Below are 27,458 nucleotides of genomic sequence, written 5' to 3'. Positions count from 1 at the left end.
ATGTATTCTAAGAGTATTTAATGATAAAATTTATGTGCATATTTTTAAGAGTATTTTTTAATATATATTTTTTTAAATTTAATTTATTATAATTTCTATCAATTAATTAATTATAATTCAAATTTTTCTTTTTATCAAAGATAGGAGACTCGAACCTGCAACCTCTTAATTGAGTATGGGGAGACTATGCCATTTGAGCTATAACTCATTGGCTAATTGTAATTCAAATTGAATGATTATTTTGTTAAGAAATTATTATTTCTTAATCTATTTATAGGTAATACATATATTAATTATAATTACAAATTAAACTATTTCACATTAAATAACTTATATAACGATGATCTTATTTATTATCATAAATATTGAATTAAATAAGTCATTATTATTTTTTATTTGAAATTAAATGCTATTTTATTTGGATTTTAGAGTTTAATAAATGCTATACTCATATGTAAATAGTGATTTAGGATTTTAGTCCCCAACGCATCAAAGTCGCTTCCGTAGCTCTTTTGGAGTTGTGATTCAGTCCTATAAAAAATACAAAAGGCTTTGGTTGAAGAAGACAAAAAACCAAAACTTTCTCAATTATACTCACGAATTCAGATACGTTTTCACCAATGTTCTGAAAACCGAATTGGACCGATCGGTTCGACCGGGTTAACAAAAAATCGGTCTTTCAACTGATCCGGTTGGCATGAAAAACCGCCTGACAAAAAACCGGCCGAACAGGCAATAAACCGACGAACCAGTGAAACCGGACGATTTTTTAACGGTTTTAAAATTTTAATTAAAAAAAAAGAAATTCAGCATATAAAAGGCTACCTCCTCAGATCCCCTCCCTCACACAAACCCTAACGGCCTAACCCACAACCTCTCTCTCTCTCTCTCTCTCTCTCTCTCTCTCTCTCTCTCTCTCTCTCTCTCTCTCTCAGCCACCACAAGCAGCAGCCACCACCTCTACCGCCGCTGAACTCTTCTCGTCAGCTAAAAGGTGTTGTCACCTCACGGTAGTGACAGACAGAGTGTCAAATCGAAGCCCTTGTCTGTCGATCCTCTTCTCCTCCACGTCGTCGCCTCTGGACTTGCATGTCAAAGCTCGTGGCTATCTTCTACTATTCTCTACGTCGTCGTCGTCGTCGTGGACTTGCAGATCGAGGATCTGTCAGTTTGAATCCTATCGCCGTCTCTGTCTCGCCGTTCTACCCTCCTCGGCAGTTGAGTTTCGTTCCTCCCCCGTCTCTGTCTCGCCTATCTCTGAGTTTTATGATTCTGAATTTCTGTTTTTATATGATTCTGGAACCGAAAATGTTTAGGATTATGAGTATGCACTGCTGAAATCTATGTTTGCTTCAGTTTATGTTTGTTCATTTGTTTATTTTATTGATGGAGTTATTGTGATTATTGAGTTGCTATTTTCTGATGATTGGGTTGCAATTTTTTTCTGTTTTTTTTTTTCTGAGTTAGGGTTATTGGTGGTGTGATTTGCTGAATTTGGATTGAGTGTATGTGGATTGTGAGTGCATCTGAATTTCAATTATTTTGTGATTGAGTGGCTGAATTTTCTGATACTTTTGAATTCTCTGGCTTGTTTGTATTTGGACTGTGTGGATTTATTTTAGGTATTTATGCTAATTATTTTATTAGAATTTAAGAGTTAATTAAAAATTTTTAATATTTAAAATTGTTTATGCTGATTATTGTTCATGTTATTATTTTATTTGAATATTTAAAATTATATATTAAATTTTTAATAATTTTATTGTATATTAAACTAAACCGATCTAACTACGGTTCGATTCCGATTGAACCATTAAATCAGTTATTTGACCGGTTTGATGACCGGTTCGATTTTCGCAACCTTAGTTTTCACGTTCTCAGCTATCTTTCTTAAAAATTTAACATGAATGATTTTGGAATTAAAGAATCCTAAAATTTTTAACATATTTAACTATACTATTTTTTTTCTTAAATAAATTCAAATTTTTTATATTTTATTTATGAAATAGAAATGGGAGAATGTGCACAAATATATAATGTGACACCAACTCACCATTCAAATAGTGCATAAAGACCTAAATGGTAGATGTTACTTTATGCATGTATACAAAAATAGTTGTAATCATAATATTCGGAGCTTAATAAAGCAGGTTGCTATTACTTTTTATATATGACTCAAATGGGATGAAAATACCATTTTTCAGTATTTGAAGTTATAGCTTGCATTAGCAGGTAATCGGTTAAATAAAATGTGTCTAGAATAGAGAATATATAAGATGAGAGGCATTCGTACCTTAACTCTATGGGACCTATTTGGTTGCAAGAAGTTATTTACAAATTCTTCAGATCTTTCTGAGTATGAAGTTAGAATACGTTAGATGATAAATTAAAAAGGAGAAAAAAAGAGAGATAAAGGTTAAGGATTATTTTAAACCTGAATAGCATGTCCTATATGTTGACCATTATCATTTGAAACTTTTCTTGCATTTGAAGACATGTTAAAAAAAATAACAAAAAATATCAGAATTTTATTACAGAATTCTTTCATCTTCTCATAAAATTATAAGACTGAAAAAATAGGACAAATAAAATAACAAAATATAAAGTGCTCTTTTATACTTTAATTATTGATACAACGTCAAAATCATGTTATTATTATCTTAATCTTATATTCATTTTCTGCTGTTAATGAGTTGACGTGGCATGTTTTCGAAAGTATTTTATAATTTATTTTGTTTAGTTATTTAAATTCAATTAATTATAACTAATTAACTAAATTAATAATTAATTTATTTAGTTATCCAAATATTACATAATTTAATTTAATTTATTTAGTATCATATATTGATTGGTAATATAATTATAAACAGGATAAGAGTATTTAATTTAATTTATTTATTATTAATTATATGATTGATAACATAATAATATATATGAAAAAATATGATTTTAAATATTGTGCCCTTGGTGTCATATAGGGGTGCACATGGGTCGGGTGAAGCCGGGTTTGATGTGACCCAGACCCGACCCGAAATATACACCGGGTCTATTTATTAGACCCGAACCCGACCCTAGACCCGATGAAACCAATACACTTTCGGGCCATAATTATACCGGGTGAAAACCGGGCCGTTAACATTACATTACGTTGATACCTTCTTGTAAGCTAGCATGTAAAAATATCCAAATTTCCAAGACTCCAACCATTATTTAACATGGTAAAATTCACTTAGAAAAATATAACAAAAACCAACCCTTCTTTAAAATTAAAGCATAACCACAATCAATACTAAAGCAAAACCACAATCAATACTAATATTGTCTAATAATACCAAATATTTAAATCAATACAAATAACACAATATTATGCATTAGTCTAAAGTCTTATGCATTCTAAACATAAAACATTAACTTATAGTCTTATAATGACTAATAAAACAAAATATTAAGGTTTACAATACTTAAATTCCACATAAGAATAGTCATGATTCATCACTAATAACACAAAATATTAATTGTGTATGATGACCGGGCCACCGGGCCGACTTCGGGTGACCCGAGCTATGGCCCGGACCCGACCCGAAATAATGACCGGGTCTATTTTTGAGACCCTTACCCGACCCTAAACCCGATGAAATCACACCAAATTAGCCCCTAAAGTGTTCGGGATCGGGCCGGGCCTTCGGGCCGGGCCGGATCTGTGGTTATGCAAAAGGATCAATGGATCCTATTCCAGTATAATGAAAAACTGACAGATGATTAGCCATGCAGTGACAGCGCATTGGACCATTTTCACTGAGAGGACAGGATGTAGCCATTGACAACGGTGACGCCTAACATACAGCTTGCCATAGAAAGGAGTATGAATGATTGGATGAAGACAATAGGAAAGCAGAGGTTCAGGAGGAATAAACATCTTCATACGCTTATCTAAAACTCTCACCAATGAATTACATAAGTATCTCTATCTTTATTTTACGTTTTATTTATATTTTAATTATATTTTAATTATCAAATATCCATAACCATATGAATCTGCCTGACTGAGATTAGCAAGATGACCATAGCTTGCTTCAAGCCGACAATCTCCGTGGGATCGACCCTTACTCACGTAAGGTTTATTACTTGGACGACCCAGTGCACTTGCTGGTTAGTTGTGCGAAGTTGTGACAAAGAACTAAGATTATGAACGTGCGTATTAAGCTTTTAGCGCTGTTACCAAGGAATGAACCGTCACGATTTTCGCGCACCAAGTTTTTGGCGCCGTTGCCGGGGATTGTTCGAGTTTGGACAACTGACGGTTCATCTTGTTGCTCAGATTAGGTAATTTTATTTTATTTTTAAGCTTTTTATTTCTTATTTTCGAAAATAATACAAAATTTTTTTTTCTTTTTCATTTTTTCCAAAATAATTTTCGAAAATCTAAAAAAATTATAAAATCATAAATCAAAAATAATTTTTGTGTTTCTTGTTTGAGTCTGGAGTCAAATTTTAAATTTGGTGTCAATTGCATGTTTTTAAAATCTGTGCATTTTTCGAAAACTCATGCATGTGTTCTTCATGATCTTCAAATTGTTCTTGACAAGTCTTCTTGTTTGATCTTCATATTTTCTTGTTTTGTGTCTTTTGTTATTTTTCATATGCATTTTTGCATTCATAGTGTCTAAACATGAAAAATCTCTAAGTCTTGATGTTCATCTTGATCTTCAAAGTATTCTTGGTGTTCATCTTGACATTCAAAGTGTTCTTGCATGCATTAGTTGTTTTGATTCATAATTTCTATGTTTTGTGTCAATTTTGTGTTTTCACTTTCATCATTAAGAATTCAAAAAAAAAAAATCTTTTCCTCTTTTTCTCATAAATTTTCGAAAATTTGAGTTGACTTTTTCAAAAATTTTTAAAATTTAGTTGTTTCTTATGAGTCGAATCAAATTTTCAATTTAAAAATTCTATCTTTTTCAAATCTTTTTCAAAAATCAAATCTTTTTCATTTTTTTCTTTCATAATTTCGAAAATTTCAAATTGATTTTCAAAATCTTTTTCTTATTTTTATTTCATATTTTCAAAATTAATGCTAACAATTAATGTGATTGATTCAAAATTTTTAAGTTTGTTACTTGCCTAGTAAGAAAGGTTCAATCTTTAAACTCTAGACTCATATCTTTTTAGTTTCTTGTTAGTCAAGTAATCAACTTTAATTTCAAAATCAAATCTTTTTAAATTTCTTTTTCAAATCTTTTTTCAATTTAAGTTTCAATCACATCTTTTTCAAAATTTAAATTCAAAATCTTTTCTATTTTCTTATCTCTACAAAATTTAATTTTCAAATCTTTTTCAATTAACCACTTAACTTTTTGTTTGATTCTTATCTTTTTCAAAACTACCTAACTAACTCTCTCTCTCTAATTTTCGAAAATCCCTTCCCTCTTTTTCAAAATTCCTTTTTAAATTAACTAATTATTTTAAATTAAATTTAATTTGATTCAATTTTTCTTTCTTAATTTTCGAACTTTAATTTTTATTTTTTATTTTAAATTCAATTTAAAATCAAAAATACTTTTATTTTAATTTATTTAATTTTCGAATTTTTCTTCTCCTCATCTCTTTCTAATTATTTATTCATCTACTAACACCCCTCTTTCACCCAAGAATTCGAACTCATTCCTCTCCCTTGTGTTTGGATTCTTATCTTTTCCTTCCTCCATTCTTCTCTTCTTATACTTACATAAGGAATCTCTATACTGTGACATAGAGGATTCCAAATTTTCTTTTCTGTTTTCTTCTTTTTCATATGAGCAGGAACAAGGATAAGAATATTCTTGTTGAAGCTGATCCTAAACCTGAAGGGACTCTGAAGAGGAAGCTAAGGGAAGCTAAAGCACAACTCTCTGGAGAAAATCTGACTGAAATTTTCGAAAAAGAATGAGACATGGCCGAAAATAATAACAATGCAAGGAAGATGCTTGGTGACTTTACTGCACCTAATTCCAATTTACATGAAAGAAGCATCTCAATCCCTGCCATTGGAGCAAAAAATTTTGAGCTGAAACCTCAATTAGTTTCACTGATGCAACAGAATTGCAAGTTTTATGGACTTCCATCCGAAGATCCCTTTCAGTTCTTAACTGAATTCTTACAAATCTATGATACTGTTAAGACCAATGGGGTTGATCCCGAGGTCTACAAGCTTATACTTTTCCCGTTTGCTGTAAGAGACAGAGCTAGAATATGGTTGGACTCTCAACCTAAAGACAGCCTGAACTCTTGGGATAAGCTGGTCACGGCTTTCTTAGCCAAGTTCTTTCCTCCTCAAAAGCTTAGTAAGCTTAGAGTGGATGTTCAAACCTTCAGACAAAAAGAAGGTGAATCCCTCTATGAAGCTTGGGAGAGATACAAGGAACTGACCAAAAAGTGTCCTTCTGACATGCTTTCAGAATGGACCATCCTGGATATATTCTATGATGGTCTGTCTGAATTATCAAAGATGTCATTGGACCATTCTGCAGGTGGATCCATTCACCTAAAGAAAACGCCTGCAGAAGCTCAAGAACTCATTGACATGGTTGCAAATAACCAGTTCATGTATACTTCTGAAAGGAATCCTGTGAGTAATGGGACGCCTCAGAGGAAGGGAATTCTTGAAATTGATACTCTGAATGCCATATTGGCTCAGAATAAAATATTGACTCAGCAAGTCAATATGATCTCTCAGAGTCTGAATGGATTGAAGGAATCATCCAACAGTACTAAAGAGGCATCTTCTGAAGAAGAACCTTATGATCCTGAGAACCCTGCAATAGCAGAGGTGAATTACATGGATGAACCCTATGGAAACACCTATAATCCTTCATGGAGAAATCATCCAAATTTCTCATGGAAGGATCAACAAAAGCCTCAACAAGGCTTTAATAATGGTAGAAGAAACAGGTTTAGCAATAGCAAACCTTTTCCATCATCCACTCAGCAACAGACAGAGAATTTTGAGCAGAATCCCTCTAGCTTAGCAAATATAGTCTCTGATCTATCTAAGGCCACTGTAAGTTTCATGAATGAAACAAGGTCCTCCATTAGAAATTTGGAGGCACAAGTGGGCCAGCTGAGTAAAAGAATCATTAAAACTCCTCCTAGTACTCTCCCAAGCAATACAGAAGAGAATCCAAAAAGAGAGTGCAAGGCCATTACCTTACTTGGTGTGGCCGAACCCAAAAAGGAGGAGGAGGACGTGAATCCTAGTGAGGAAGACCTCCTAGGACGTCTAGTGACCAATAAGGAGTTTCCCTTCGAGGAACCAAAGGAATCTGAGGCTCAATTAGAGACCATAGAGATTCCATTGAACCTCCTTCTGCCCTTCATGAGCTCTGATGAGTATTCGTCCTCTGAAGAGGATGAAGAAATTACTGAAGAGCAAGTTGCTAAGTACCTTAGTGCAATCATGAAGCTGAATGCCAAATTATTTGGTAATGAGACTTGGGAAGATGAACCTCCCTTGCTCACCAATGAACTGAATGCATTGGATAGGCAGAAATTACCGCAAAAGAAACAGGATCCTGGCAAATTTTTAATACCTTGTACCATAGGCACCATGACCTTTGAGAAGGCTCTGTGTGACCTGTGGTCAGGAATAAACTTAATGCCACTCTCTGTAATGGAGAAACTTGGGATCTTTGAGGTGCAAGCTGCCAGAATCTCATTAGAGATGGCAGACAACTCAAGAAAACAGGCTTATGGACAAGTAGAGGAAGTGTTAGTAAAGGTTGAAGGCCTTTACATCCCTGCTGACTTCATAATCCTAGACACTGGGAAGGAAGAGGATGAATCCATCATCCTTGGAAGACCCTTCCTAGCCACAGCAAGAGCTGTGATTGATGTGGACAGAGAAGAACTAGTCCTTCAACTGAATGTGGACAACCTTGTGTTAAAACTCAAGGATCTCCTTCTATAACCATGAAGAGGAAGCATGAAAAGCTTTTCTCACTGCAGAGTTAACCAAAGCCCCCACAGTCAAACTCTAAGTTTGGTGTTGGGAGGCCACAACCAAACTCTAAGTTTGGTGTTGAACCCCCACAGTCAAACTCTAAGTTTGGTGTTGGGAGGTCCCAACAATGCTCTGAACATCTGTGAGGCTCCATGAGAGCTCACTGTCAAGCTATTGACGTTAAAGAAACGCTTATTGGGAGGCAACCCAATGTTATTTAATTATATCTATTTTATTTTTCTTTTGTTATTTCGTGTTTTATTAGGTTGATGATCATGTGGAGTCACAAAAACTACTGAAAAAATCAAAAACAGAATGAAAAATAGCACACCCTGGAGGAGGAGTAGTCTGGCGTTTAAACGCCAGAAACAAGCATCTACATGGCGTTAAACGCCAGAAACAGGCTACATTTGGGCGTTTAACGCCAGAAATAGGCAGCAGTCTGGCGTTAAATGCCAGGATTGCACAGCGAGGGCATTTTACACGCCTAATTGAAGCAGGGATGTTAAGTCCTTGGCCCACTGGATCTGTGACCCCACAGGATCCCCACCACCTTCTTCTCTCCTCTTCACACCTTTTCATAACTCTCTTCCCCAAATAACTTCCACCAATCGCCTCCATTACTCCTCCAAAACCATCATACAACCCACCTACACCCACCCACTCAAATTCAAACCATCACTCCTTCCTTTTCACACATCATAACCACCTAAAACCCTCCTTGGCCAAATACACCTTCTCCCTCCATCTCCTCCATTTTCTTTTTCTTCTACTACTTTCTTTCTTCTTTTGCTCGGGGACGAGCAAACCTTTTAAGTTTGGTGTGGAAACAGCATTGCTTTTTTGTTTTTCCATAACTACTAATGCCTCAAAGGATGCACTTTTCTCCACAGAACTATTGGGAGCAAATCAACACCTCCCTAAGAGAATTAAGTTCTAATATGGGACAACTAAGGATGGAGCACCAAGAGCACTCCATCATCCTCCATGAGATTAGAGAAGATCAAAGAGCTATGAGGGAGGAGCAACAAAGACAAGGAAGAGACATAGAGGAGCTCAAGAGCACCATTGGTTCTTCAAGAAGAGGAAGACGCCACCCTCACTAAGGTGGACCCGTTCCTTACTCTCCTTGTTCTTATTTTCCTGTTTTTCGTTTACTATGCTTTATGTTTTATTTATGTTTGTGTCTTTACTATATGATCATTAGTGTTTAAGTGTCTATGTCTTAAAGCTATGAATGTCCTATGAATCCATCACCTCTCTTAAAATGAAAACTGTTCTAAAAACAAAAGAACAAGAAGTACATGGTTTTGAATTCATCCTTGAAACTAGTTTAATTATTTTGATGTGGTGACAATACTTCTTGTTTTCTGAATGAATGCTTGAACAGTGCATATGTCTTTTGATATTGTGGTTTATGAATGTTAAATATGTTGGCTCTTGAAAGAATGATAAAAAAGGAGACATGTTATTTGATAATCTGAAAAATCATAAAAATGATTCTTGAAGCAAGAAAAAGCAGTGAATACAAAAGCTTGCAGAAAATAAAAGAGAAGAGAAAAGAAAAATGGCGAAAAAAAAAGAGAAAGAAAAAGAAAAAAGCAAGCAGAAAAAGTCAAAAGCTCTTTAAACCAAAAGGCAAGAGCAAAAAGCCAATAGCCCTTAAAACCAAAAGGCAAAGGTAAAAAGGATCCATTGCTTTGAGCATCAGTGGATAGGAGGGCCTAAAGGAATAAAATCCTGGCCTAAGCGGCTAAACCAAGCTGTCCCTAACCATGTGCTTGTGGCGTGAAGGTGTCAAGTGAAAACTTGAGATTGAGCGGTTAAAGTCGAGGTCCAAAGCAAAAGAAGAGTGTGCTTAAGAACCCTGGACACCTCTAATTGGGGACTTTAGCAAAGCTGAGTCACAATCTGAAAAGGTTCACCCAGTTATGTGTCTGTGGCATTTATGTATCCGGTGGTAATACTGGAAAACAAAGTGCTTAGGGCCACGGCCAAGACTCATAAAGTAGTTGTGTTCAAGAATCAACATACTGAACAAGGAGAATCAATAACACTATCTGAATTCTGAGTTTCTATAGATGCCAATCATTCTGAACTTCAATGGATAAAGTGAGATGCCAAAACTATTCAAGAGGCAAAAAACTACTAGTCTCGCTCATCTAATTGGAGCTAAGTTTTATTGATATTTTGGAATTTATAGTATATTCTCTTCTTTTTATCCTATTTGATTTTCAGTTGCTTGGGGACAAGTAACAATTTAAGTTTGGTGTTGTGATGAGTGGATAATTTATACGCTTTTTGGCATTGTTTTTACATAGTTTTCAATATAATTTGATTAGTTTTTAGTATATTTTTATTAGTTTTTAATTAAAAATCACATTTCTGGACTTTACTATGAGTTTGTGTGTTTTTCTGTGATTTCAGGTAATTTCTTGCTGAAATTGAGGGACTTGAGCAAAAATCAGATTCAGAGGTTGAAGAAGGACTGCAGATGTTGCTGGATTCTGACCTCCCTGCACTCAAAGTAAATTTTATGGAGCTACAGAACTTCAAATGGCGCTCTCTTAACTGCGTTGGAAAGTAGACATCCAGGGCTTTCCAGCAATATATAATAGTCCATACTTTGCTCGAGTTTAGACGACGCAAACTGGCGTTCAACGCCAGTTCCATGTTGCACTCTGGAGTTAAACGCTAGAAATAGGTTGCAAAGTGGAGTTAAACGCCAGAAATAGGTTATAAACTGGCGTTCAACTCCAAGAGAAGCCTCTACACGTGTAAAGCTCAATGCTCAGGCCAAGCACACACCAAGTGGGCCCCGGAAGTGGATTTCTGCATCAATTACTCATTTCTGTAAACCCTAGTAACTAGTCTGATATAAATAGGATCTTTTGCTATTGTATTAGACATCTTTGATTATTTTTATGCTATCTTAGACCTTTAAGGGGGCTGGCCACTCGGCCATGCCTGGACCTTGTTCTTATATATTTTCAACGGTAGAGTTTCTACACACCATAGATTAAGGTGTGGAGCTCTGCTGTTCCTCATGAATTAATACAAAGTACTATTGTTTTTCTATTCAATTCAAGCTTATTCCGATTCTAAGATATTCATTCGCACTTCAATATGAATGTGATGATCGTGACAGTCATCATCATTCCCAACCTATGAACGCGTGCCTGACAATCACTTCCGTTCTACCTTAGATTGAATGAATATCTCTGGGATTCCTTAATCAGAGTCTTCGTGGTATAAGTTAGAATCCATGGACGGCCATTCTTGAGATCTGAAAAGTCTAAACCTTGTCTGTGGTATTCCGAGTAGGATCTGGGAAGGGATGGCTGCGACGAGCTTCAAACTCGCGAGTTCTGGGCGTAGTGACAGACGCAAAAGGATCAATGGATCCTATTCCAGTATAATCGAGAACCGATAGATGATTAGCCATGCAGTGACAGCGCATTGGACCATTTTCACTGAGAGGACAGGATGTAGCCATTGACAACGGTGACGCCTAACATACAACTTGCCATAGAAAGGAGTATGAATGATTGGATGAAGACAATAGGAAAGCAGAGGTTCAGGAGGAATAAGCATCTTCATACGCTTATCTGAAACTCTCACCAATGAATTACATAAGTATCTCTATCTTTATTTTACGTTTTATTTATATTTTAATTATATTTTAATTATCAAATATCCATAACCATATGAATCTGCCTGACTGAGATTAGCAAGATGACCATAGCTTGCTTCAAGCCGACAATCTCCGTGGGATCAACCCTTACTCACGTAAGGTTTATTACTTGGACGACCCAGTGCACTTGCTGGTTAGTTGTGTGAAGTTGTGACAAAGAACTAAGATTATAAACGTGCGTATTAAGCTTTTAGCGCCGTTACCAAGGAATGAACCGTCACGATTTCCGCGCACCACTCCTTATAAATTGCCTTTGGAAAGGGTGCAAGATCGAAGACACTAAGTATCGATTACATCGTCATTGATGTAAACTCAGTGTACAACGCCTTGATAGGTCAGACCACCTTGATTACGGCTGTTGTCTCAACACCTCACCGTTGTATGAAGTTTTCTGCAGCAGAAGGAATTGCTACTATTAAAGGAGACCAAAAGCTAGCACATAAGTACTACAATAAAAGCCTTAATTTAAAAGGCAGTCCTGAAAGCAAAGAGGTCAACACAATTGAACTAGGTGGAATTCGAACTCGAGGAAAACTACATCCTTAACTTGGAGGTAATGTAGAAGAGGTGCAAATCAAAGATCACCCAGACAAAACAATAAATATCGGAGCTAACCTGGAGGAAAGTCTAAAGGAACAGCTTGTCGAACTACTAAGAAAAAATTCCGACATTTTCGCCTGGAAGGCCTCCGATATGTCTGGCGTAGATCCTGACCTGATGTCCCATAAACTCGCAGTGTACCCGGGCTCCCGACCTATTCAACAAAAACATCGAAAGCTCGGACCAGAAAGGACACAGGTCGTAGAAGAGCAAGTGCAAGCCTTGTTGGAAGCAGGGTTCATAAATGAGGTAAAATATCCGTTGTGTCTAGCTAATGTCGTTTTAGTGAAAAAAAAAAAACGCAAAGTGGAGGATGTGTATAGACTACACCGACATCAATAAAGCTTGCCCCAAGGACCCATATCCTCTCTCTAGCATTGATGCTCTAGTAGACTTAGCCTCAGGCTACCGATATCTATCTTTTATGGACGCTTACTCGGGATATAATCAAATCCTAATGTACAAACCAGACTAAGAAAAGACCTCGTTCATAACTCCAAAAGTTAACTATTGCTATATAGTAATGCCTTTTGGGTTAAAGAACGCAGGGGCTACTTATCAGTGACTAATGAACAAAGTATTTTTCTCTCACATGGGAAAACTCATGGAGGTGTACATAGATGACATCTCGTCATAACCAAAGAGAACACAACATTGCTGTTCAATCTCTCCGAGGTGTTTTCCACAATAAGGAAGCATGAAATGAGATTAAACCCCTCAAAGTGCACCTTCGTAGTAGAAGAAGGAAAGTTCCTGGGCTTCATGTTAACCCAAAGAGGTATAGAAGCAAATCCAGACAAATGTCAGGCTATACTCAACATGAAGAGCCCGACTTGTATTAAAGAGGTCGAACAACTAAATGGAAGGTTGATAGCTATATCCATATTCCTAGCCAAATCAGCTCTGAAATCACTACCCCTATACTCAATCTTAAGAAAAGAGAAGCAATTCGAGTGGACCTCAAAATGTGAGCAAGCCTTTCAGAACTTCAAAGCATTTCTAAGACAGCCCCTTATACTTACCCGACCTATCAAAGAGGAAGAGTTCGTGCTATACTTGGCAATAGGAAGCGGAGCTATAGCTTCAGCCTTGATCCGAGAAGATAAAAAGGGGCAGCAACATATCTATTTCATCAGCAAAGCCCTACAAGATGTAGAGTTGAACTATCAAAAGATAGAGAAGTTTGCTTATTCCCTTATCCTCACATCTCAGCTTAAAGACTCCGACCTTATTTCCAGGCTCACACCATCAAATTTCGCACTAATCAACCAATGAAATACATTTTACAAAAGACAGACTTGGCAGGACGGATGCTACCATGGGCTGTGGAACTGTCCGAGTTCGACCTAAAGTACGAAGCTTGGACAGCAATCAAGTCATAATACCTCACTGACTTCATCGCTAAATACACTGAAAGCCCAGGGGATCCAGCAACATAGAGCCTATACATAGATGGGTCATCAAACAAAGCTACAAGTGGAGCGGGTGAAATTTTGAAAAGCGACCAAGGAACTTGTATAGAACTCTCCCTAAGGTTTAAGTTCCCTGTGTAAACCCCGTTAAATTAATAAATAATTAGTCAATAAATTAATTTTTAATAAAAAAATTAGAAATGCGAATATTATATTAAATTAGAATAGAGCTCGTCAAAACGAGAATTTTGACACTAATTTCAAGAAATCTGGCCTAAAATTGGACCGAACGGACCAGACCGGTTGAACCGGACCTAAACCAAGCCTGTGGGCCCAATCGGCCCATCACTTAAATGAGCCAAGGGCTCTTCTTCCTCCTCACTTCAGAATGCGTTGAAGGCAATAAGCAGGGGAGAAGGAGAAAAGAAATTTCCTAACCCTTACGATAATTCAAATCACCGTAACTCCTCCATCCGAGTTCCGATCGCCGCACCGTTTTTGGCCACGTGACCACCGCGTCGAACTCTACGATTCTACTGGAACAATTTTATAGGTAATTTGCTTATTCACTCTCAGCCTCTTCTTCCCCAATTTTTGAAAAAATCATGTGGAGTTGTTGAATTTCCTTGTTTTGATGTTTTAGGATCCAATTAGCTTGAGGAAAACGTTCACTCTTGCTTATATGAAGCTTGGGTAAGGTGAGGATATTATAATTCTATCTAAATATTCTGAATTTGTGATTTGGATATTAAATTGGGTGTATATATGTTATGAATGTGTATTAGGTTGTGAATAAATAATTGGAGCTTGAAATTGTGGATATCAGAACTTGGAGGAAGTTGTTTTATTGAACTTTTGGGGGCTGTGTTTATTTTAGTAAGTTACCTTGGACAATGCGCAAAAAATCGGCCAATGTATGGTTTAAGTTTCTTACATTAATATATAATGTTCTGTGAAAACTTAGACTAGATGACCATATGATAAGTTGGAATGTATGTGTATATTATTGTTTAGTATCTTGCTGTTAAGAATGTATTGGTATGGTGCTGTTGATTAGTTGATGGCTTGGCAAATTGTTAATTATTGATTTGAGGATATAAGTATATAGGCTTAGGATTTGTGAGTTATGGTTTTGGTTGTAGGATTCGGCATGTGTATATGTAATTATTGTTGGTATGAGATATGACTTTTATGGTGGTTGTTATGTTGATGAAGAAGAATATATTGTGTTAGCAAGTGTAGGTCTGGTGATCAATAGCATGAGATTTGTTTTGAATGAGAATGAGGTTTAGAAAGTTTGCAAAATTTTAGTTTTGGACCGAATTTCGGCGAGCTATAACTTGGCATCTGCAACCCCAAATTGATTTCAAGTGGTTTTAAATGAGAATTGGGTTCGTGAAGTTTATGCCGTTCGAAGAACAGAAGAAAAACGATTTAAAACGATTAAGTTATGCACGTTGGAAGTTTTGGTGTGAAATATGTAAAATTATGTAGCTTTCTGGTTGATCAGTTTTTTTTTTTGAAAAAACGTACATCCACACGTATGCGTGGTCGCATGGAACTTTTGACTGTGCGCACGCGAGTGATCCCATGCGTACGCATAATGGCTCAGCAAGCATGTCCACGCATACACATAATTTAACAAAGCATGTCCACGCGTATGAAATGACTAAAATAGTCATGTGATTCCAAATTTTTTACATCAAGTACAAACTAATTTAATAAAGAATGAGAGTACGTAGGAGTACAGACGGAACTTGAAAAAATGTTTAAAGAGGCCAAAAATTTCAATAAAAAAATATATAATAGCATTTATATTAAAATAAAATTTATAAATATAATTATTTTATTTTTAAATTTATTATTAATATGTAGGAATACATATGGTTAAGATTAACAAAAAAATAAATTTGAGTTTGATTAATAAAAAATTTTGTTTAGGTTAATAAGCCAAATTAATTTTAAATAAAAAATCAGTGTTAAAAAAATCCGTTTTTACATGAAAAAAATTAGTTTTTGGACATAAAAATCTATTTTTATTTAGAAAACTAATTTTTTTTATCTAAAAACTGATTTTTCTTTTCAAAAAACTGATTTTCTTTAAATTATATAAAATCAATTACAACTTATAAATTATTTTTTAGTATTTTAAAATATCAATTTTACTTTTGATAATATTTATCTTTCAAAAGTTTTAAGATTAATTATTTTTATTATTATTTTTATTACAAATCAAATAATATAATAAAAGGTTAAAATGGTATTGAAATAAAAACGATAAGAAAAAAAGAATTATCCACCCCAATAAAAAATTCTACAAAAAGGAGAGAGTACCTGAAAAAGAAAGAGATAGAGAAATAGTAAGAGGAAGAAAGTACTTCTCAAGGACAGCGCAATAAGAAAAATAAGAAGGAATAATAGTGAAATAATAAAAAATATCTATGGATAAAAAGAAAAATAAAATTTATAAAAAAATTCGTATCCACTCTTTAAAATTTTGTGTCTATCATTGTTTTTTATAAAAAAATAAACACAAAAATATAAAAAACTGTCTCAAACATAATATATTCAGTGTCCATATCTCTACTTTCAAACACTTTAAATATGTGTTGTGCATTTGTCTGTATCCTATTTCCAAAACCAAATACTATTGTATAGGTGGTTGTGGCCACAGCCGGTCACCTATGGACTATGGTACCTGTTTCGCGCCACTTCATTTTCTGTTGACTTTGTGGGAAGATTAACTAACTAAATGTGTGCTCACTTAGTTGTCTTGCATTAAGATATTTTGATTTTTGAGTAGGCTTTTATTTTCCTTTTTAAATAATATTTTGAGGTGTTTTAAACGAACAATTTTAATAGAAAAAATATTAAGAAATTAATATTTTAATATGAAATAAAAATAATAAAAAATATTGATCATCTAAAATTTTTTTTAATAAAGTTAGTGTAGATTTTTTTTTCTTTTGTATCATCTAAAATAAAAAAATTAGATAAAAAATATTTTTAAAATTAATTATCAAATTAATTATTATATATTTGTATATATTTATATATATTGATTTATGTATTTTTTTAATTAAATAATTAATAATTAAAATAATCAAATTTATTTGTAATAACATAAAAAATTATGAGATGCTAAATCGTATTTTTCTATGCTAACAGGGATTGATTTTTGATAGATTTAATGTTATCCTAAAATATCCAAGTTAATTGAATTGAATTGGATTATCGGTATATATTTGTATTTTGAATATCTTGATAATCGAGAATAAGTAGGCCAATGAGTAATAGTTCAAATGGCATAGACTCCCCATGCTTAATTAAGAGGTTGCGGGTTTGAGTCTCCTATTTTTTCAAATTTTAGCCAATGAGTTATAGCTCAAATGACATAGACTCCCCATACTCAATTAAGAGGTTGCGGGTTCGAGTATTCATATCTTCGGTAAAAAAAAAAAAAATCGAGGATAAGTAGAGAAGTCCGTTACAAAAAAAAAATTGTTTAAAAAAGAATAGGAACAAACAAAAATTAATTGAAGAGTGTTTATCATGAGATTTGAAGCAAGTGATAAGGGATTATGAAGCATTTAAACAGGATATGTTTGAACTCGTTTTACAGGGATCGAAAATCTTCTAAGTATGCCTGTGCTTACTAAATACTAAAGTTCTATAAAATGAAAGATCGTCCAAATTATAAATTAGGATTCAAGTATTCAACCACTCGATAATAATTTTGTACAAAATCTTTGTAAATCAATTTATTTCTTTTGTCTAATCAATTTATCAATCTATTTATAACTACTCCAAGAAAGAAAACACATTATTTCAAATAATTGGCAGTTATTTTGATTTTTAAATAATATAAATATTAATTTTTTTTTTATAAATAATGATCGATATATTTTTTTTCTTACTTATCTCAAACAATTAGTTTCAGTTAGTTAGTAAAAAAATAAAATAAGATTGAATTTAACAAAAATAATAAATTTTAATTTTTAATTTTTAAATTACGAATGATAATCCAAGAAAATAAAAGTAGTTAGAAAATCATATAAAATAATTATCCTAAAAGATTATTCTCCTAATTAAACTAAAAAAGATAGTTCGGTCAATTAATATACAATTAAGATCCAATTACCTTCCCTCTCTTAAAGTAATGTCACTTTGGAAAAAAAAAAAATTAGTGTCCAATTAAGATCCAGTACCAAATTTTACTAGGAACTCTTGTATATATAAGTAAGCAGAAAGCAACAAGATTAATTCTCAGTTTGATTCTTATTTCTATTAGAGAAAGTTTCTTATATTTCTGATAAACGAACTTGAAGCATCAAACCAGTTCTCAATTTCATCATCATGACGTCGCCATTTGGTTTTTCCTGGGAAGTGTCATCTCCCGCATTGTTCCAAGAATCGGAGGCAGATTTGGAACTTTATCTAACACTCATCGGAGATAAAATAGCAGATTACTTCATTCTGAAGGTACGAGTTAGGCATCAAACGTGCTGGACTACTCATCATCAACAACCACAATCACATTATCCAGTGTTAGGAGCCATTGATACGTTTGAATGTGACAGCTCAATTCTAATGCATGCTCAAGAATTCCTTCAAAACGGTTCATCACACATGCAATTGCATTTTCCTGATGATGTTATACCAAATGTCTTGATTCATCACATGATGCCAGATGTCATATCCTACGCGGAAGCCACAATTCAAACTCGTCGTTCCGGATTTCTCTACGAAAGACCTTATTTTCGTTTCTTCAGTTTGAATTTGGACATTATTATCCAGAATTCGTTTGTGTTTGTTGATGATGACTACGGCGACATTATCACCGACTTCATCGTTGAAGAGTCCATGGGAGATACTAATATTAAGATGGTTCCTACTTCGAAGAGTGCCATTGATTCTCTTGAGGAAGTGAAGCTTGAAAAGAATAACAATGCAACAGAGAGGTGCAGTATTTGTCTAACTGAATTTGATTACGGTGATGATGCAGAACAAGTATTATCAATGCCTTGTAAGCATGTGTATCATCAAGAATGCATCATCCACTGGCTCAAGACTAGTCATTTATGCCCTTTATGTCGCTATCCGATGCCAACAAATTAGATCGTCAAAAATGTAAATAAAAATTGAAATTAGTTACTTGATTCTTCTGTGTAGTTTGGTTCTAGTTCATAATGTGAATAATATTTGCATTTAATCATGAAAAAAATTAGTTAGTTGATTCTGTGTAATTTGGTTGTAATTCATCATGTGAATAATATTATGCATTTTGTGTGGAGTTCTCTTTACCAATTTTTTTTTTCTTTTTTATATTGTATTCTGTTTTAATTTTCTAAGCAGCTTTATTGAACAAGAAAAACCTTATTTTTGTTTGTTAAAGAAAGAAAGGATTTGGAATTAGAATAAGAATTCCTTTTTGGACAGAATAGAATAAGAATTTTCGCAGATTTTTTATTTAAATATATAAAATAAAAGCATTAATTATCGAAATAAATAAATTTAAAAGTAATGCTTTTATTTACCGAAAATTATATTTTTTATTTAAATTTATTTATTTCCGTAATTAATATTTTTATTTTATTTATTTAAATAAAAAATCCAATTTTCGCGGTTGACCATAATGTGAAAAAATTCAGTTAAAATAATTTAAAAAATTATAAAAGCGACGAGGGAAATAGGGGAGGAGGAGGTGTGGCACAAGGTGCTTTGCCAAGGGATGAGGGGCAGATGCTTCGTGTTCTGGCCTTCTGGGTTAGGTTTTCTTGCGATGTGATTTTTTTTTTTTAATTTTTACTTTTTGTGTGAATGCGGGAGAGGATTCTTCGTTATCTGCGTGTTTCTGGGCAGATGTTTCGTGTTCTGGCCTTGAGTTCTTGATTTGAAATGGGTAAGACAACACTCACAATCTTCGTTAAATTTGAATGTGACGTGTGTCTTCACAATCATTTGTTAAGTTGCCAGTTGGCACTAGATAATGTAAAGTTTTGACTTTTGACTCATAAAAAACTAACGAGTTGAAGTCGAATAACATGCATATATGTATGATAAGAATCAGTGAAAGTACACTTAGCTTGGTTGAATGGTTACTTCATTCTTCTGTGTCAGGAATTGAATTCCGCCTTCTGCACGAAGCACCTGATCGGTCGGGAATTGAATTCCGGAACAACCTTGCTTTGCTGCCGCCGGTGGCGGATACCCTGGGAAACTCCGAGTCTCTGATCACCAACCACCTTTCTTCGAATGGTGCCGCCAAAACTGCACGTCTCGCTCAAACACCGCTTCCCCCGTTCACTCTTCTCAACCATTCCTCCTAGTCTCTCTCTCCTCGCCGACCAATGCACCACAATACACCACCTCAAACAAGTCCGCGCCCAGGCCTCTAGCCCCAATCCCCATCACTCTCTCTGCCTTCACATCTCCATGAGGAAGCTAGGCGCTATTCCCGGGAAACACACCTTCCCCTTTCTCCTTAAAGCCTGCTCTAACATTCCCTCCCTGCCATCCTGTACCCAGGTTCACACACACGTGCTGAAATTCGGGATGTGCTTAGATTCCCACGTGGCCAATGGTGTTACTCTGTCTCCGGTGATTTTACCCGTGCACGCCATATGATTGATGAAATGCCGGCCAGGAGTTTGAGTCAATGGACAACGATGGTTTGTGGGTATGCTCAGAATCAATGTTATGATGAGGCTTTGGGGCTTTTTGATGAGATGATTGGAGATGGATTGGAGCCCAATGCTGCGATGCTGGCTTCGGTGTTATCGGCTTGTGCTCGGGAGGGGTATCTTGAGCTTGGGCAGAGGATTCATGAGTTCATGAAGATGAAGGGGTTTGAAGGGGAAGTGATTCTTGGGACGGCGTTGGTTTACATGTATGCAGAGAATGGAGAGATTGTTATGGCTCGGAAGTTGTTTGATGAAATGACTGAGAGAAATGTTGTTACTTGGAATGTGATGATCTCTGGGTTGGCTGCTCAGGGACATGTTGAAGATGCTCTTGGTCTCTTTGAGAAGCTGAAGGAGGAGCAACTTGTCATCCCGAACGATGTAACTTTCTTAGGGGTTTTGTCGGCTTGTTGCCATGCTGGCTTGATTGATGTTGGTCGTGAAATCTTTTATTCCATGAAAAATGTGTATGGGGTTGACCCGAAGATTGAACATTAGGGGTGCATGGTGGATCTTCTTGGGAAAGAGGGTAAGTTGATAGAGGCAGAGGAACTGGTAAAGCAATGCCTTGGAAGCCTGATATTGTTATTTTAGGAGCTTTGTTGGCAGCTTGCAAAAATAATGGAAATACCAAGGTTGCTAAAAGAGTCGTAAAAGAAATTCTTACTCTGGAACCTCATAATCATGGTGTTCATGTTGCTATGTTGAATATATATGCAGAGGCTGGACAATGGAATGAAGTTTTGAGACTGAGGAAGGTTATGAAAGAAGAAAGACTAAAGAAAACTCCAGGGTGGAGCCTTGTTTCTACTTAATTGAGCATTGTACAAAAGATTTCGTTTTTTCAATTGTCATAATTAACAAAAAGAGTAGACTTAAAGTTGCTCAAATGTGCCTGATTAAATCTAAATCACTTCTATTTGAACTGTTTCTGCTACTGGGAAGGACAAAATTAGTTGAGGTGGTTGCCGAAAAGGTGGTGTTGCAGTACTACTTATTAATGTCCGATGATCGCATCCTAGTCGCAAGAACATAAGCACTGCTTTAGGTTTTTCAAACGAGTTTCTTCTTTGAAAAGTGTCATCCAAAATGGAATTGCTAATATTAAAATTTTGGATGGGGTTATGCTTTGGTATGCTAATGTTAACATTACTGAACGGTTGTGGGATTCAGATAACATAGAACGTTTTCAGACAAACAAGGACCTCCTATGCTCCTATTAGGAGAAAGATGCCATGACGTGAACACTTAAACAGGCCTTGATCATGTCCAAGGGGTGTTAATGAATAATGAATGCAGAGGGTGAACAGTGTGGTAACAGCTATTTCATTCATAAAACTTGGTATTTTCAAGAGTTTTTAAGATGAAAGATCACTCGAGTGTTGGTCTAGAGTGTTTCTCGATAAAAGTTAGTCTCCCTAGGAAAACAGCGATGAACTTGGTCCCGATGTATCTTCCCCTCTTGGTTTGTGTCCAGTCTAGTAAAGAGCTATGAGACATTAAAATAGAAGCAACTGTGTTAAACACTGAAGTAGCTGACTCACTATAATCACCCAGAGCTACTCTTCTAATGTGAACTGATGCAGGCTGCGGCTCTCTATTTATTGGCTTACAAGCAAAACATTAACTAATGGAGGTTGCAGTTGTGGTGGCCTAACATATTCAATGGTTGACACGCCACTGACAGACGACTACGGAAAAAATGGACCGTAAAGCTACGCAGATGAGAATGTAAGGAACTGGACAGAGGCAGGGGATGCAAACCATGTGATTTGTGGTAGTTATGGTTATGGCTATAGGTGCTTACTTTTCATAACAATTTAAAGGGAAAAAAAAGGAAAGAAATCGCCACTGATTCTTTTAGGAAGGGGGAAATTATAATATTCAAGATTGCGCATCTGTAACCTGCAAAGATGCAGGAAGTGATTCCTAACCGTGTAAGTTGTAACCATCTGCAGTGATTTTTTAAGTGCCAGAGTTTGTTAGTGTTTTCCTTTTATAGTTCTATTAACTTCCTTTATGTGATCATTTTTCAGATGAATGGCCAAAACTAAATTATTTTATTCATTAACATATGAAAAAGAGTCTACTTACATCTTACTGGGAGGTGGCTTTGATATTGAAGAGGGTCAAGACTAAAAAAAATATATATTGAAGGGGGTGAGTGTCTGGGAGGCATTAACATGTGGGAAAAGGTGGTGACAGTATGTGAGAAGTGCCAAGGGTTTTTACGGCAAAAAGGGTGAATGTAGCGGCATAGATTGTTTCTGGTGAAGAAATTTACCTCTTAACCAACTACTCTGACCAAGAAAACGATCTTCCCCAAGATAATAATACTAAACGGCAGTCCAATCCCTGTAAGCACAGATGGACATGGCATGGCCAAAATTGGGTGCACTGGCCGCTCCGACATAGACAAACCGAAAAAGATTTTTTTAACTAATATTTTTTTTAAAATTTTTTATAAAATAAAAGTGATTTTATATTTGGATATCTCATGTAAAATTTTTTTTTTATTTATCAATTATGTTTGAGTATAATAAGATAAAAATATTTTATTGTTCATTTATTATATAAAATTTTTTTAAATTTTTTAAAAAAATGTAAATTATAACTTCTAAAAAAATGTTTATTTGATTTTTCTAGTATTTTTATTTTTATTATTACAAATTTGTCAAACATACAAAATTAAAAGAAAAAAGGGATTTTTTTTTTATTTTTTTAAACATTAATGCATTAAATCAAATACTCACCAAAAAATAATCCTTGTCCACTGTTACATACGTTTCAACACTAACTAAAATCGCCTTTGCAGCAGAGGTAGCATCGTAAAATAAATTGCATTTGGTTATGTATTCTATTATATAAAATTTGAATTTATGTATTTAATGATAAAATTGATGTGATATACTTTTAAGAGTATTTTTTAATATATTTTTTTAATTTATTAAATTTAATTCATTATAATAAATTATTATATTAATTAATTAATTTTATTAGATATTTAAATATAGAGAAATTACCTAAATCAGTCCTCAAGGATTTTAGAATTGGACATTTTAGTCCCCAAAAAAATTAATACACACATCAATCCCTAAGATTTTACTCCGGCAGACAAATCAATCCCCATGTTATTTTTCGGTAGAGTAATTACTCAAATCAGTCCCCAAAGATTTTAAAAACGGACATTTTAGTCCCCAAGAAAAACTAATGTATAAATCAATCCGTAACGTTTCTGTCTGTTAGATATAATAGTCCTCCATCCAAAAACAAAATAAAATAAAATTATTATTACTATTAATTACACAATAATATTATACTATATTTTTTGGACAAAAATAATGATAAATTTATTCATTAAATTCTTATATATATATAGTCACTCAATAATAATAATAATAATAATATTAGAGATTATTTTACAAGAAATTTAAGGTTAAAATCATTTGATATTTTTGTATTTAATATTATCAAAAGACGTCCTATGTAAAAAAAAAATATTTGTATTAAAAAATGTGTATTAGAAAATATGTATTAAAAAAAATATTTTAATTTGGATTTATATTAAATACATATTTTTTTAATGCAAACATATTTTTTAAAATAGTACATCTTTTGATTATATTAAATACAAAAATATCAAATAGTTTAATCTTAAATTTCTTATAAAATAATCTCTAATAATTTTATTGATTATTATTATTATTATTATTATTATTATTATTATTATTATTATTATTATTATTATTATTATTATTATTATTATTATTATTATTATTATTATTATTATTATTATTATTATACCATAATTTTTTGTATTTTCTAAAAAAAACCAATGATAAATTTATTCATTAGATTCTTTTATATATATATATATATATATATATATATAGTCACTCAATAATAATAATAATAATAATAATAATAATAATAATAATAATAATCAATAAAATTATTAGAGATTATTTTACAAGAAATTTAAGGTTAAAACTATTTGATATTTTTGTATTTAATATAATCAAAAGATGTACTATTTTAAAAAATATGTTTGTATTAAAAAAATGTATTTAATATAAATCTAAATTAAAATATTTTCTTTTAATACATATTTTTTAATACAAACATATTTTTTTTACATAGTACATCTTTTAATTATATTAAATACAAAAATATCAAATAGTTTTAACCTTGAATTTTTTGTAGAATAATTTTTATTATTATTATTATTGTTATTGTTGTTGTTGTTGTTGTTGTTGTTATTATTATTATTATTGAGTGGCTATATATATATATATATCTATTATTTTTGTCCAAAAAATATAAAAAATATAGTATAGTATTATTATACAATTAATAATAATAATAATTATTTTATTTTATTTTATTTTTGGACGGAGGACTATTATGTCTAACAGAGAGAAACTTTGGGAATTGATTTGTACATTAAATTTTTTTAGGGACTAAAATGTCCATTTTTAAAATCTTTGGGGACTGATCTGGGTAATTAGTTTGTCAAAAAATGAACTGGGGACTAATTTGTCTGCCGGAGTAAAACCTTGGGATTGATTTGTGTATTAATTTTTTTTTAGGACTAAAATGTCCGATTTTAAATCTTTGGGGACTGATTTGGGTAATTACTCTTTAAATATCACACTATTTATTATAATTTCTATCACTTAATTAATTGTAGTTCAAATTGAATGATTATTTTGTTAAAAAATTATTATTTTTATTTATAGACAATACTTATATTAATTATAATTGTAAATTAAACTATTTCACATCAAATAACTTATATAATGGTGATCTCATTTATGATCATAAATACTGAATTAAATAACTCATTGTTATTTTTGATTTAGAATTAAATGTTATTTTATTTGAGTTTTAAGGTTTAATAAATACTATACTCATGTGTAAATAGTGATTTCAGGATTTTGATTCCCAACACATCAAAAAAACTAAAACTCTTTCTCAATTATACTCACAAATTCAGATACATTTTCACATTTTCAACTATTTTTTTTAAAGATTTAACATGAATGATCTTGAGATTAAAGAATCCAAAATTTTCAACCTATTTAACTATATTATTTTTTTTCTTAAATAAATTCAAACTTTTAATATTTTATTTACGAAATAGAAATGGGAGAATATAGACAAATATATAACGTGACAGCAAATCATCATTCAAATAGTGCATAAAGACCTAAATGATAGATGTTACATTTATCCATGTATACAAGAATGGTTATAATCATAAGGGCAAAAAACCATATTAAGCCACATGCAGAAAAGTTTAACCAAAATACGCCAAACAGAAATTTGTTTCAGCAATAAGCCAAGAGGCATTTTTATATAAATCGAACCAACAAGGTTCGAACTGTATTAGCTAGTAATTCGAACCAAGTTGGTTCGAACTAGTATTGGAAAATTTTGAATAATTCGAACCGGATAGGTTCGAACCAAGAAAGCATGTAATTCGAACCTGGTTGGTTCGAATTATGGGGAGAGAGCTTGGTTGTAGTAATTCGAACCAGGCTGGTTCGAATTACATGCTTTCTTGGTTCGAACCAACCTGGTTCGAACCAAAGAGAGGTTGATTGTAGTAATTCGAACCAGCTTGGTTCGAATTACGTGTATCATGGTTCGAACCAGGTTAGTTCGAATTAGTACGAATCAGAGCTCTATATAAACGCTGTAAACGTGAATTGCTCTCATTAGAGGACATAAGATGGCTAGTGAGGAGGAGAGTTTTGCTGTTTTGGTACACCATAAAGGATCCATCAAGAGGAAAACTCGGTCCGGAGTGAAGTTCACAGATAAGAATCCTCTCTATATTGTGGTGAATCGAACGACAAGCTATGATGACTTGGTTAGAGCTGTGCTGATGAAACTTGGCCTGGAAGGTGCGAAGCGGATTAAGAAGTTTTTCTATCGCATTCCAGTCACGATCCTGCACGATACGGTGAAGTATGATTGTCTGACGATTGGTAGTGATGAGGACCTCCAAGTCATGTTTCTTTGTCGGAGACAGTTTCCGGAGGTCCGCACACCAGAGTTGCTGGCAAAGCTGGTTGATGTGGTATCCAGCTCAGGGGGTTCGAACCGGAATACCGCCAATGTAGCCACGGCAGCTGGCTCCAGTTCGATGGCTGCTGTGGCTTCTTCCTCCGTCCCAGTTTACGAGACAGCGGCCCAACTTGTCGCCTCTCCGTCATTTGCTGTTGATTTGAATGACGGCGTCCGCGACGAGGTAGGATCCTTTGATGTTCTGGCAAACGCTTTACAGGGCGTTCCACCGGTTGGCGTCGGAGACGGAGAATTGGGTGATCCTGATGAGGACGACGTTGAGCCTGAAACGATTGAGGACGATAGCGGGGACGAGGTTCAAGCGGCTGGGCCTGCATTGGCTGGCGGTGGTTCTAGCTCTGGCACACAGCAGTATCCACCATATTTTTCTTCTCTGGACCTGGGCGCCATGACGCATGAGGTTGCGCTAGGTCACCCTGTTGGATTCGGAGCTAGAGATGCGGAAGGAAATGCTGGTCTCACAGAGTTCCAGGTTGGTCAGCAATTCCAGGATAAAGATGAGGCCCTGTTAAGTGTGAAGACTTACAGCATCCGGCGAGGGGTACAGTACAAGGTGGTGGAGTCCGATCACCGCCGGTATGTGGGCAAGTGTTCCGAGTTCGGGAATGGGTGCACATGGTTGATTCGGCTCAGTCTCCGGAAGCGGAAGGGCATTTGGGAGGTCAAACGGTACAATGGCCCTCACACTTGCCTGGCCACATCCATATCAAGTGATCACAGAAGTTTGGATCATTCTGTGATTTCCGCGTTCATTATGCCAATGGTCAGGGCTGACGCATCGGTTAGCATCAAGGTGCTCCTCAACGCCACGGCAGCGCATTTTGGTTTTAGGCCGACTTACAGGAGGGTTTGGATGGCGAAGCAGAAGGCCGTTGGCATCATCTACGGTGACTGGGATGAGTCATACAGCGAGATACCTAGGTGGGTGTTGGGTGTCCAGCTGACGATGCCTGGTACTGTTGCGGTCCTCAGGACGAGCCCGGTTCTAGTTGGAGGACAAG

At 34.4% G+C, this 27,458-nt stretch overlaps 1 protein-coding gene, 1 non-coding gene and 1 pseudogene across 2 annotated transcripts; 2 read left to right on the top strand and 1 right to left on the bottom strand.

Annotated features, from left to right (window-relative positions):
• Positions 1–6,322: 6,322 nt before the first annotated feature.
• LOC148562840 (small nucleolar RNA R71) lies at positions 6,323–6,430 on the bottom strand. Its single transcript, XR_015886699.1, has one exon. It is a non-coding gene; the product is annotated as a small nucleolar RNA R71 (small nucleolar RNA).
• Positions 6,431–18,037: 11,607 nt separating this feature from the next.
• LOC107647422 (uncharacterized) lies at positions 18,038–18,799 on the top strand. Its single transcript, XM_016351497.1, has one exon. The coding sequence runs from the start codon at positions 18,038–18,040 to the stop codon at positions 18,797–18,799; it is 762 nt and encodes a 253-aa protein (XP_016206983.1).
• Positions 18,800–19,784: 985 nt separating this feature from the next.
• On the top strand, positions 19,785–21,254 carry LOC107648410 (pentatricopeptide repeat-containing protein At5g56310-like; annotated as a pseudogene).
• The last annotated feature ends 6,204 nt before the right edge of the window (positions 21,255–27,458 follow it).

This window comes from Arachis ipaensis, chromosome B6 (assembly GCF_059453495.1).
Source record: "Arachis ipaensis isolate K30076 ecotype BB chromosome B6, ASM5945349v1, whole genome shotgun sequence".
Classification (NCBI taxonomy): domain Eukaryota; kingdom Viridiplantae; phylum Streptophyta; class Magnoliopsida; order Fabales; family Fabaceae; genus Arachis; species Arachis ipaensis.
This window is presented reverse-complemented; position numbering and strand designations above follow the sequence as displayed.

Bases quoted from the DNA above. Each gene is read 5' to 3' on its own strand.
- LOC107647422 (XM_016351497.1), top strand. From the start codon at position 18,038: ATGACGTCGCCATTTGGTTTTTCCTGGGAAGTGTCATCTCCCGCATTG.